The following is a 13,490-nucleotide window of genomic DNA, read 5'->3' as shown; positions in this document are numbered from 1 at the left end:
ATTCACACAGAATACGCTCATCCCGGACGAGCCCCCAATTATGTTACGACCCCAAAGGTCTAGTGGTACATGGGGTGAGTACCATATATATTTATGAGACTGGGTGAAGTAAAGATTATTATCATTACAAGCAATTGTAATGATAATAATAATAAGGAGACTGAAATGGACTGTCAAGTGAAGAGTGTTTACTAGGTTTAAAGTGCAAAAGTGAAAATACAAGCGGGTATGTACAATATTTACAATACACAAAACAAGACACACAATTGAGGTCAAGGAACCCGAGTGTTGCTAAAAAAAAGAAAAACAACAAAACCAAACAGTGCTAGCTGAAAATCAAAAGTAGGACAAGGCTATCTAACTAGTATATTTACAAAACAAAAGCCTGACTTCCTACTCTAGCTAACGAACAGAAACAGCAGGTGGCTACCACTCCTAACCTGAGTTGTCTATACAAGTACTTAAACCTATGTGTGCTAGTGTATAGAGGCCCCTGTCTTACCCTGTCCCAAGGCCTTGTCGTGGCCACACTGAATACAACAGGACAGACAAACAAAGGATAACCAGATAGACAACGGCAACACACTAGGGAACGGTACAATACAAAGATTAAACACCAGCAACAATCAAACATATGGCTAAAGCTCAAGACAGACTGACAAAACGAGAGCAACCAAAACAGGAAGCTCAGGGTTTTTAAAATGCAAAGCTGTCCGCCATTGTAAATAAGAATTTGTTCTTAATGACTTGCCTCGTGACATAAAAATAATTTAAAAAATTGGAGGAACCGGGGTTATGTGGAGCCCTCTGATTGGTGGAAGTGGGACAAGGATGTAACGATGATTGACGGCAGATGGGACAAATGGGAATGGGGTCCAGCAGAGAATGATAGCCAGAACAAAGACAGAGAGAAAGAGAGCGAGAGAGACACATACACACACATACACGTGGGATGTAACAGTCACATTCATAATTGTCCAGAATGACTGCATTAATATTTTCCAGTGTTGAAAATAGCTGTCCATAAGTAAGTGTTTTATATTTTTAATTTAATTGAGTGAAATTAAGATGAATGAACTTCATGATTACAATGCAAACTGACTATGAAGAAGCATACTTTTCACCTATTAAACCTGTAAATCAGTTACAAGCCTTGAATTGCAATTGGTATTTGACATAATGCAATACCAGGGGGCGATAAAGTATAATCAAAAAGGGAACAGGAGGGACACAGACTGCCAGTCTTTTTTAATTGTCCCATTAAATTTTTATGATTGTTGTGTACTGTGAGTTTGTCATCTTAAGTCTATTCACTGTACTTAATAATAATAAAATATGTTTCACACACATATATCTTTATTGTAGCTTTATTACATGTCCACATCACAGAGTTACATACAGAAATTATATAAGAATTTTGCCAAATAAAACAAACATATTGATTTCTTTCAAGGTGTTTAAACTGTTTTTATGAAGAAGACAGCACAAAGTCAACACAAAAATAATGTGTGATACTCTTTAAAAACATTAAATGTTTTCATTTTCATTTCAATATTTAAAATTTGGCATCATAGTATTTCGGATGTGACACTATGCCATTTCTGTTTATAAAACAGATCAATAACGAAGTGGTGAAAACTTCAGCATTACCATAAACATATTTAGAAAAAACTGAAATACAATTCAAATATACCATTTAAAAAAAATAATAGAAATCACTTTCTTAAATAAAGTAAATACATGTAGTGAAGTACACAAGAATGAAAAAAGTAAAATAGCTTATTTTCTTAAATTGCTTCATTGTCATTGTGTTGAGTCAATGACAGTCTGGAAGGTTCCTCAAGACAAACTCTTGGCTCTTGCACTGAAGAAAGAAAGATCAGTGTTTATTTTTAAGCAAGAAAATGCAACAACTTCTTTTAGCTGTGGTTAAATTAAATGTTAAAACATTTCTGCTTAATTCCAGCAGTAATTTTGTTTCAACTTTGCATTTGTTGTTTATGAACGTTTGGGTCATAGAAAAAAGTCACAGTGGTTACAGAAGGATAAATATGTTCAACTAATTTCTGCAGCTACTTCATCGCATCACAGGCAATGTTTCCTACAAAATGTGTAATTGAAAAAGAGGAGGCGACTCACTTAAGGCACTGGATTGTCCCCTGTGTCTGCTCTTTTGATGGATCAGCACAGATGAACTTGCCCGCTTTTGTGTGGAAGCTGTAATGACACATTGAATTGAACCTTAGGGAATATGCATGCCTATTATTTACAATGACTATATTAATGGCTATATTACTACATGTCTATTGAGCAAGGTGGCTAATACACATGAAATATAATTCAACTATGCGCATTAATACTCCATGGATTTGGATGTGTAAACATGATAAGCCACACTTTGTAAACACACACTGGTTGATTAACGGTTAATTTGTCTGACTCTCAAAGTCAGCAGCAAACAAACCTCTGATCCCACAGTCTTTTGCTATAAATTGTTGCCCACATTGCTTTTTAATAAAGTACCTGATAAAACTTTAACTTCTACTGTAACTTTACTGTGACAATCTTTATATTACGACCTTCAGATGCTGCATATAATGCACTAATCACCCCGCCACACTACTGAAACACTGGTTTTACAAGTACTTAACCTAAATTGCTTCAGTAAAATATCCAGCTAAATACAAGGAGTGTATATAAAAGTCACTGTGTGTGAGTTTCTGCTAAATGCTGAAATGATATGGGATACATTGTAATATGACACTCATTACACTGCAGGTCAAGATAAAGGTGAAGAGTTTAACCAATTATTTACACTGCTGTCCACAGTACTGTTGAAATCCTTATAATCAAGTCTTGGATTCAAAACACTGCTCTACACTTACTACCTACCAATGACCAGTGTTACATATCTCTGTATTCTCTCTGAGAATAACTTACATGATCGCATCCATGTCACAGATGCCCTTGTATGTCTGGATGGTGTAGCCCTTCAGCTTTTGGCAGTGAATATTTCTCTTGGTATATGACAGGCAGCAGCTTACTGGATTGAGAAAAGGAAAATAAAATGTAAACCACAGAAGCTGAAAGAAGGGAAAATAGATGTTCACATTCAAAATGACAATTCTTACATTTGGGAAGAGTAACATAAATCTTCCGGAAATTAGCCCTCAGACCTCTCAACATCATCATAACATTAAATTTCATGGCTGGGAAACTGTGGAATAACTACATGACAGCTTGTGCGGCAGTGGGAGAAGACTCACCTGACTCTGTCTGAGGAAGGAAGCTGTTGAGGGTGAAAATGACCAGCAGGGCCACAGTAAAGAATCTGGTGCTCGCCATCTTCAGTCTTAGTCTCTGTGTGTCTTTGGCTTCAGCAAAAGAGGAGCAGGCTGTGCGTTTAGCTCTAGTCAGGTAGTGCTCTGATTCACTGGCTTGAACTCAGAGGCCTTATATGAGGCACCTGGTGGACTTTCCAAACTAGTTTGCTGTTATCACGTTTGTTTTAGATTGCTATTGCAGATCACTGGCCCCTCCCCCTTCAACCTTGTGTGACAGGTGTGGGAAGGGCACTAAATTATTTTAGATTACTTCCTCTTAATTGTGATGTTCTACCTCATGCCATTCATCAAGAATAATTTTAAAGCTTACTTGGAGAACAGAGTGGAATTTCAGAGCATTAACATGTGGGCAGGGCATGGGTATTTTATCTTTGAGAATGTGTAAACACAGACAAAGGAGCTATTCAGTGACGTGCTTATAAAAACTTTTACTCTTGAGCAATCACTTAATATTCATTAAGAAATTAAAACCTCATCTCAGGCCACATTTAGAAAATCTCCAGATGTAACTCACTAAATGTGTAACTTCGACTTTACTGTTACATTTTATTGAAGAACAGCACTTATTTTACTGAGGGTGATAAATCAATTATCTTGTCTTATATCATACATGATCACATAAAAAACAGATGCATTTTATAATAATTTATTTGCTTTTGTCACTTTCCAAAACAGCTGAGCCATCATTTAAAGTTTGAAATCTGATGAGTCAAAGAAACGGATCTGTAGTGATTTCATGCCGTGGCCAGATGATGCACAACATGCGTGTGGCCATGCTTTCATTACTTCTGCTGTGCTACCTCCTTTGAGTTTTCCCCACTTCGTGTGTTGTGCACCACATGCCACAGCAATGACACACTGGTAATGTAGTACAGCAAGAAAGAACAGCGAGACATCAAATGGAACTGCCACTGCTCAGCCTGCAAGCCCTGAGTAAAACACATTTTTGAAATACTTTCACTTCTTGTGGAAGTTCCAAATTGCTCATCCAGATGCCTCACGTAGTGAACGTAGGAAGGTTGAAGACAAGTTGGACAGCAGCATTCTAAATCATCTGTAGTGGCTGTATGGCATAGGCTGGCAGGGTTGCAAGGAGAGAGTTGCAGTTGTCAAGACAGGAGATCACCAGGGTCTGGACAAGTAGCTGGGTGGAGTACGTGGTCAGAATTGGTCAAAGCCTCCTGATATTGTTCAAGAGGAATTAGGACGATGGTATTGCCTTGATGTGCTCCTTGAGGTCCTGCTTGCAGAGTGAGAGGCAGTCACTGTGGTGCCATCGACAGTAATTGAGAGCTCCCATAGTAGGGAGGTCCTGTAAGGGAGGAACAGCAGTTTGGTCATGTTGAGGTTGAGCTTTAGGTAATACTTGGCCATCTATATAGAGCTGTCTGCCAGGCAGGCAGATATTCTCTCATTGATCTCGATGGGAGAGGGAGGGAAAGAGAAGAAGTGCTGTGTATCATCAGCATAACAGTGATAAGAGAAGCCGTGTGAATTAATGACAAAACCAAATGACTTGATGTAAATGTTGACCAGCAGAGGCCCCAGTACAGATCCCTGTGGAACTCCTGTAACAAGGGGATGAGGTGTAGAGACAGACCCCATCCAGGTGACCTGGTAAGACCTATGTGCATGGTAGGAAGCAAATTAAGAGAGGGCAGTCCTAGAAATGCCAATCTCAGCCAAAGTGGAGCAAGGAGTTTGTGGTTGACTGTGTTGACTGCTGCAGACAGGTCTAGAAGGATCAGGACAGAGGAAAAGGATGAGGCTCTTGCAGTGGCAAGTGCCTCAGTCACAGCCAGGAGGGCAATCTCTGTTGAGTGCCCAGTTCAAAAGCCAGACTGATGAGGATCAAGCAGGTTGTTTTGATGGGGAAAAGATGATAGTTGTTTAAGCACTGCTCTTTCAAGGGTTTTGGACAGAAAAGGTAGAAGCGATACAAGTTAATTATTCTTGACATCTGACGATACCAAGGTGCGGTTTTTAACGGATTGGGGTAACACAGGCCATTTTAAAGTCTTAGGGAACATGGCCACATGCAAGAAAGGCATTGATGATAGAGGACAGGCAAGGAAGGTTCTTACCAGATATAGAGTGGAGGACTATAGATGGGATGGGGTCTAGTGGACAAGTGGTTGCTTGATGAGTGGTCAGGAGTTGGAGTACATCACAGTTGCCCAGCATCTTGAAGGTGATATAGATTTATTTTGATATTCTTGTCTCAGCGGTAGATAGACAGCAAATGGATAGTCATGTGACTTGTTGGAATGTAGTCAGACATTATTACAGGTTTGTACTTGGTTTCCTGAGAGAGAATATGAACCTCCTTGATTTGGATTTAGATGTAACCACTCTAAAGAATATGGGTCTTTCCCCAGAAACTATCCTGGTTTTATCTGAGCACAATACCCTGATCCATGAAACATTGTTACAGCTATCCATAAAAGGAGTAAATACTACTGAACATGTCACATCCTATTCTGTATAGAATTACTAGAGTGTGTTTTCATGGTTAAACATTCTTTTTGCTTGGCATCATTTGTGCTAACATGGAAATAACCATTTAACCTCCTTCATCTTTGATAAGCAACTTGCTAATTGATTAAGAATATGAAAACCATTTGTAACTCCAGGAAAGGCTTCAACGGTTAATTTTTTCCAGAGCATTATTTGTTTATTTATATCTCACACAATGGATTCAATAATGAGCATTACCTCTCTCAGAACAATCAGAGTGAGATTGCTGTTTAGAAGTGCAGTCTATTTCACATTTTGCATGTTCTCTTAGGGTTCAAAAATATGCTTCAAGTAATGTGCTTGGCCATGTCAGTTCCTAGATGCTGTGACATTTTATCAAATTCATAATTGTCCAGAATGACAGCATTAGTATTTGTCAGTTTTGAAAATAGCTGTCCATAAGTAACTGTTAATTTTTTTAAATTTAATTGAGTGAAATTAAGATGAATGAACTCAATGATTACAATGCAAACTGACTATAAAGAAGCATACCTTTTTACAGTGGGCTCCAGAATTATTGGCACCCTTGATAAAAATGCACATAAAAAGCTAAAAAAATTCTAAACTAAAAAATAATACAATTATTGACATAAGCTTTATTTTCCACCATGTGTAAACTAGTGCGCTTGATTAATGATTCATTGGAATCAACCAAAGTCTTACATTTTTAAAATAAAAAAAATATTTCCCCAAAAAACAGGTTCCACAATTATTGGCACCCTTGGCTTAATACTTTGTGAAAACACCCCTAGCAAAGATGACAGCCATTAGTCTTTTCCTATAATTTGTGATAAGTTTAGAGAACACATTTGGAAGATTCTTGACCATTGCTCCATGTAAAACTTTTCAGAATCATTGATATCTTTGGGTTTGCACTTATGGACCCCCCCTCTTCAGTTCAGACCACAGGTTTGTGATGAAAATTAAGTCTGGAGACTGAGATGGCCATTGGAAAACATGGATGTTGATTTCACTTAAGCATTTCTGTTTAGATTTTGATGTATGCTTGGAGTCATTGTCCTGCTGGACAATCTACTTATGACCAAGTCCTAGCTTCTTAGCAGAGACAACCAACAGCCAAATTCTGCCAGAATTTCCTGGTACTTTGTTGAATTCATTCATGTGCCATTGATCTAAAATAGTGCCCCGGGACCACTGCCAGCAAAACATCTCCAGAATATCAATGACCCACCTCCATATTTGACAGTAGGTATGAGGTGCTTCTCCTGTATGCATTCCTCTTTTGCCGCCAAACATGTTGATGGTATGTATGGCCAAAACTTTCAATATTGGTCTCATCTGACAATAGCACTCTCTTCCAGTCATAATTCCAGTGAGGTTTGGCAAGCTCCAGATTCTTGGTTTTGTTTATTGTGCTCAGTAAGGGCTGTCTTTGTGCCACCCTTCCAAAGAGTTAGTTGGTATGGAGGTGCCATTTAATGTTTTTTTTAGACTTAGACTTTTAGACCACAAGAAACAAACCAATCTCTGCAATTCTTAAACAGTGATCCTTGGGTTATTAATGACCTCTCTCACCATCTTCCTCACCGCCCGTGGGGACACCATGCACTTGCTTCCTCTTCCTGGCAAATTTGCAACCATTCCATATGTTTTACACCTTTTTTATTATTGCCCTTACAGTGCTAAGTGGTATGTTTAACCGTTTATGTCTTTTTTGTACCCATTACCTGGCTTGTGATGGTAAATTACCATCGGTCTCTTCTGAATTGACAGTTATTTGGCTTTTCCCATGCCGATGGATGACAAAGGGATTTTGTATGCTTCTTACCTCATTTTTATTCTCTAGTGAAACTGGACGTTATGGAATGACACAATAAAGTTCCTTTAGACTGAGATGAACTAAACTAAGTACAATTGTATTGCCAATTTAATTTTGTCTGATTTTACGATAATTTTTAGGGGTGCTAATAATTATGCCACCTACGGTTTTCAGAAAAAATTAGATTACTTAATAAAAAAAACATTGAAGCATGAGAGTAAATGTATTGAAATAAAAGTATATAGTTTTCCCATATGTTTGAACATAACATATAGATTATTATCTGTGTCATCTGTTTTATGCAGCCTTTTTTATTCATTTTTATTGAGGGTGCCAATAATTCTGGAGCCCACTGTACCTCTTAAGTGTGTAAATCAGTTACAAGCCTTGAATTGCAATTGGTGCTTGACATACTGCAACACCAGAGGGCGATAAAGTGTAATAAAGAAAGGGAACAGGATGGACACCGACTATCAGTTTTGTTTTACTTGTGCCATTGCATTTTGTTGCATACTGCAAGCTTGTCAACTTAAGTCTATTCACTGTACTTAATAAGAACAATAATAATACAATATGTTTCATAAATAGGTATCTTTATTTTAGCTTGATTACACTTCCATGTCACAGCAATACATACATTAAATCTATAAGAATTTTGAAAGTAAAACAAACCGTTTGATTTCTTTCAAGGTGTTTAAACTGTTTTTATGAAGAAGACAGCACAAAGTCAACACAAAAATAATTTGTGATACTCTTTAAAAACATAAAATGTTTTCATTTAGTCCATATTCAAAATATGGCGACATTGTATCTCAGATGTGACACTGTACCATTTCTGTTTATGAAACAGATCAATAACGAAGTGGTGAAAACTTCAGCATTACCATAAACATATGTAGAAAAAATTGACGTACAATTAAAATATATGTTTTTTTAAACAATAAAAATTTCCTTTTTAAATAATTTAAATACTTGTAGTGAACAACACACAGAAATTAAACAATTACAATAGCTTGTCTTCTTAAATTGCTTCATTGTTGTTGTGTTGTATAATTGAAGATTCCTCAAAACAAATTGTGGGCTCTTGCTCTGAAGGAAGAAAGACCAGTGTTTATTATCACAGTATGTGATTAAATAAAATGAAAACATTATACCTAATTCCAGCAATAAGGATAAATATGTATAACTTATTTATGCTCTTACTGCATTGCATCACACACAGTGCATGTTGTACAAAATGTGCAAATTAAAAAGAAGAAGCCACTCACTTAAGGCACTTGATTGTCCTCTGAGTCTGCTCTTTTGATGGGTCAGCACAGATAGACTTGCCTGCTTTTGTGTGGAAGCTGTAATGAGACACATAGCACGGGGGTAAGCAGTGGAAAAGCTGATCAGCCACATTGTACTCAATGTGCTCAGTGTGCTCAGCAGACTCATTTCAGATATGAACCTGAGGGAATCTGCATGCTGGTTATTTACTGTGGCTATTATATTATATGGCTATTGAGCAAGGTAGCTAATACACATGAAATGTTATCAAGTTGTTCACATGAATACTCCATGGATATGGATGATAAACATGATAAGCCACACTTTGTAAACACACAGGTTGATTAACATTTAATTTGTCTCACTCTCAAAGTCAGCAGCAAACAAATCTCTGATCCCACAGTTCTTTGTTATAAATTGATGCCCCCTTTGCTATAATAAAGCACCTGACAAAAGTTCAACTTCTACTTCACACTGCCTTAACATTACTGTGACACTCTTTATATTACAACACTCAGATGCTGCATCCAGAGCACTAACCACTCCATCACACTGAAACACTGCTATGATACATACATAGATTGTATGTAAAATGGCATCTACTGTAAGTAAGTCACTGTGTGAGAGTGTGTGTTAAATTCTTAAATGGAACATATTGTGGAACATATTGTAATATGGCACTCATTAAATTGCAGTTCAAGGTCAGGGTCAAGAGCTTAACCACTTCTACATACTGCTTTCCACAGTACTGTAAAACTTCTTATATTCATATTTTGAGTCATTCAATCTAAGCACTGCTCTACACGTACTGCCTACCAATGACCAGTGTCACATGTCTCTGTATCTCTCTGAGAATAACTTACATGATCGCATCCATGTCACAGATGCCCATGTATGTCTGGATGGTGTAGTTCTCCATCCTTTGGCAGTGAATTTTTTTCTTTGTATATGACAGGCAACAGCGTACTGGAAAAAACAAGGAAAAATATTTTTAAACCACAGAAGCTGGAAGAAGGGAAAATAGATCTGTTCACATTCAAAATGACAACTCATGCATTTGGGAAGATTAAGATCTTATGGAAATTATCCCTCACACCTCTCAACCTCATCACAACATCACATTTCATGGCTGGGAAACTGTGGAATAACTACATGACAGCTTGTGTGACAGTGGGAGAAGGCTCACCTGACTCTGTCTGAGGAAGGAAGCTGTTGAGGGTGAAAATGACCAGCAGGGCCACAGTAAATAATCTGGTGTTCGCCATCTTCAGTCTTAGTCCTTGTGTGTCTTTGGCTTCAGTAAAAGTGGAGCAGGCTGTGTGTTTCTCTCTAATCAGTTTGTGCTCTGATTCACTGGCTTGAGCTTTGTGTCTTTATATAGGGCACCTGGTGGACTTTCCAAACTTGTTTGCTTTTGTCATGTTTTTTTTGATGGCTATTTATAGATCACTTTCTCCTCCCCCTTTATCTTTGTGTGACAGGTGTGGGGAGGGAACTACATTTTTTTAGATTACTTCCTCTTGATTGTGATATTCTACCTCACGTCATTCATCAAGCATAACCCCAAAGGTCACTTGGAGAACAGAGTGGAATTTCAGAGCATAAACATGTGGGCAGGGCATGGGGATTTTATCTTTGGGAAAGTGTAAACACAGACAAAGGAGCTATTCAGTGATGTGCTACCAGTCTGATAAGAACTTTACACTTTTGAGCAATCGGTTACTGTTTATTAAGAAATTAAGCCTCATCTCAGGCCGCATTCAGAAAATCTCCAGATGTAACTCACTAAATGTGTAACTTTGACTTTACTGTTACACTTTGTAGATAGAGAGGACTTATTTGACTGATGGAGATAAATAAATGTATTTTATTATACAAGTTGATATAAAACAAGTGGCATATGCATTGTATGATATTTTAGCAGATGTCACTACTTTGCAAAACAGCTGAGGCATCATTTAAAGATTGAAACCTGATGAGTCAAAGAAACAGGTTTGTAGTGATTTAATGCCATGGCCTGATGATGCAGAACAGGTGTGTGGCCATGCTTTCTCTACTTCTGCTGTGCTACTGCCTTTGAGTTTTCCCCACTTCCTGTGTTGTGCACCACATGCCACAGCACCAGGGGTGGAAAATCCAGGTTCAGAAAGTAAAAGTTCTCTTAGAAAATTTATGTGACTAGAACAAAACACTAATTAGTACAGTTTTTCAGCCAAGGAATGCACAAAACTGCCACGGCTTTGTCTGTTCGACCTGAGTCAAATACTTTTTTGAGTACACCTTAAATCGCTCGTCCAAAGCCCTCAGATTTTCTAAACATGTCACCTGCCATAATGTACAAAAGAGTAAAGCAAAACCAGAATGTGAATGAACAATTATGCTCTGAATATGGGTGAAAAGTTAAGTCTTAAAATTGCCCATGATCTGCAGGAATCTGCAGGCTGTCTGAAGCCTTTTGTTGCAGTGAAACTTTTACTGCTACGTATCTTTCAAATCCTAAAACGGACGCAGAGAAAGTAATGCATGACAAAGGACTAGCTGGTGTTAATTCACAAGACTCACTTGCATTGATGTTATGCTAGATCACAACCATAACTAGCATTTCTGGAACAATTGCCTTGAGCTCTGGGTTGGTTGCTGCTGTGAAACACTTCACTTGAATCTAAATTTACATTTAGAATATAGCAGACACTCTTATCTAGAGGGACTGGGGGCTTATTAACCATAGCAAAATTACACGGTTAAAAGTTCACCCTTGCAAATTTGAATTCTGTATCTATGGGAGATTTATTCTTGTTTTATGAGAGATTTATTACTATTCTCTATTTTTTAATGTACTAAAAAAATTAAGAAAACAGCTGATCTTCTATCTTTTAAAAGAAACATTTTTTCAGCAGCTTTGTCGCTTTTACCAGGGAAATCCAGATGATGTTCAACGATTTCTCATTTTCATCTGTGACTTTTGATAAACAGCAAGAACATTAATTTTGATTTAATTGGGAATGGTGTTGAACTGAAGAATAAAACTGTATAATTAAATTTAATTAAATCCAAGGGTTTAAAGGAGTTTCAGGGCCTCACAATCTTCTCCATGTACGAATGGCTGAGGTGGTGTCATCTTCACTTCCTTGGAGTTCCTGTTCAGCATGTTTTGCTCCATGTGCCTTGGGGGGAGAAAAGGAAGAGTTATAAAAGAGGCATTTTTCAGGGAGCAAGTGACAGGTTAACAACTTACAGCTTTTCTGCAGCAATGAAAATTAATTGAGCCTTGAAATTGATGCAAACAATTCCTACAGGTGTCCCAACATTTGTTGATCACTTACAAACCTGAATAAAATCAGTGTTGGAACAGTCTGTATTACTACACCCTCTGAAGGATTATTTGGACAATATTGTACTGCAGGAAGTAGTATATTGCCATCATAATGGCGAGAAAAAGGCCATTAACAAAGGAAGACAGACAGACCACTGTAACCCTTAAAAGTGTAGGTCTTTCCTTTAGAGAAATTGCAAAGAAAGCCAAGGTGTCAGCGAGTACAGTTTCCTACACCATTGAAAGGCACTTGGAAACTGGAGGAAACTCTGACAGAAAGAGGTCCAACAGACCCAAAGCCACAACAGAATCAGAAGACAAGTTTCTGAGAGTCAACAGCTATTGTGATAGGTGGCTCACAGGACAACAGCTTCAAGCACAGCTTAACTTAAAGGGGTTGATATAGGCAAGTCTCAATTTCAACAAGAAGAGAAGACTTCAAGCTGCAGGTTTGACAGGTCAAATGGCAGTACGAGTATGAAAGCCATTGCTAAAATGGCTAAATAAGAAAAAGAGGCTTGCCTGGGCCATGAAGCACCAACAGTGGACTACTGAAGACTGTAAGAAGGTCTTACGGACCAATGAATCTTCAGTTCATCACACAGGGTTTTTGTACGCCGTCAAGTAGGTGAAAAGATGGTTCCTCAGTGTGTGACACCAACTGTCAAACATGGAGGAGGAAGTGTGATGGTCTGGGGCTCTTTTGCTGGATCCAGAATTGGTGACCTGTACAGAGTGATTGGCACCCTGAACCAAAAGGGCTACCACAGCATTTTGCAGTGCCATGCAATTTCCTCTGGTTGACGCCTAGTTGGTCAGGGGTTCATCCAACAGCAAGATAATGACCCAGAACATACCACCAGGTTATGTCAGAACTATCTTAGAAGAAAATAACAAGATGGTAGGCCTCAAATCATGGAATGGCCAGCACAGTCTCCAGACTTGAACCCCATCAAGCTGGTTTGGGTTGAACTGGACAGAAGGGTGAAAGCACAGCAGCCTACACATGCAACACATTTGAGGAAACTTCTGCAACAGTGTTGGGAAGATCTTTCCAAACAATATTTGATTTCCATTGTAGAACGAATGCCATGAGTATGTTCAGCTGCTATATTTGAAAAAGGTGGCTACTTTGATGAGTCAAAAAATTAGAATACATTGTGTTAGATACATAGTGCGATTCCATGATTTCTTTTTTTAAATCTCCAACAGTTTATTTGTTCTATGCTTTAATTTCAGAGTACATTGAGAAAACTGTCTAAATTTC

At 38.0% G+C, this 13,490-nt stretch overlaps 2 protein-coding genes across 2 annotated transcripts; both read right to left on the bottom strand.

The window, feature by feature from the left end:
* Nucleotides 1–1,334: 1,334 nt before the first annotated feature.
* Nucleotides 1,335–3,512, bottom strand: LOC135253329 (C-C motif chemokine 20-like). Its single transcript, XM_064332456.1, has 4 exons — nt 3,267–3,512; nt 2,941–3,043; nt 2,140–2,217; nt 1,335–1,864 (listed from the first exon to the last, which is right to left on the bottom strand). The coding sequence occupies exons 1-4, from the start codon at nt 3,343–3,345 to the stop codon at nt 1,840–1,842; spliced, it is 285 nt and encodes a 94-aa protein (XP_064188526.1). The 5' UTR covers nt 3,346–3,512; the 3' UTR covers nt 1,335–1,839.
* Nucleotides 3,513–8,217: 4,705 nt separating this feature from the next.
* On the bottom strand, nt 8,218–10,568 carry LOC135253328 (C-C motif chemokine 13-like). The gene is made up of 4 exons (XM_064332455.1): nt 10,097–10,568; nt 9,774–9,876; nt 8,910–8,987; nt 8,218–8,730 (listed from the first exon to the last, which is right to left on the bottom strand). The coding sequence occupies exons 1-4, from the start codon at nt 10,173–10,175 to the stop codon at nt 8,706–8,708; spliced, it is 285 nt and encodes a 94-aa protein (XP_064188525.1). The 5' UTR covers nt 10,176–10,568; the 3' UTR covers nt 8,218–8,705.
* Nucleotides 10,569–13,490: the final 2,922 nt, after the last annotated feature.

This window comes from Anguilla rostrata, chromosome 4 (assembly GCF_018555375.3).
Source record: "Anguilla rostrata isolate EN2019 chromosome 4, ASM1855537v3, whole genome shotgun sequence".
Lineage (NCBI taxonomy): Eukaryota > Metazoa > Chordata > Actinopteri > Anguilliformes > Anguillidae > Anguilla > Anguilla rostrata.
Note: the sequence above shows the minus strand (reverse complement) of the source record. Positions and strands in the feature narration are given on the sequence as shown.

Excerpts from the sequence above, each read along its gene's own strand:
- LOC135253329 (XM_064332456.1), bottom strand. The coding sequence starts at position 3,345 with ATGGCGAGCACCAGATTCTTTACTGTGGCCCTGCTGGTCATTTTCACC. Across the intron at positions 3,044-3,266 it reads CCTTCCTCAGACAGAGTCAG|TAAGCTGCTGCCTGTCATAT; the intron begins GTGAGTCTTCTC and ends TTCTCAATCCAG. Across the intron at positions 2,218-2,940 it reads TGTGACATGGATGCGATCAT|CTTCCACACAAAAGCGGGCA; the intron begins GTAAGTTATTCT and ends GTGTCATTACAG.
- LOC135253328 (XM_064332455.1), bottom strand. The coding sequence starts at position 10,175 with ATGGCGAACACCAGATTATTTACTGTGGCCCTGCTGGTCATTTTCACC. Across the intron at positions 8,988-9,773 it reads TGTGACATGGATGCGATCAT|CTTCCACACAAAAGCAGGCA; the intron begins GTAAGTTATTCT and ends GTCTCATTACAG. Across the intron at positions 8,731-8,909 it reads AGGACAATCAAGTGCCTTAA|AGCAAGAGCCCACAATTTGT; the intron begins GTGAGTGGCTTC and ends TTCTTCCTTCAG.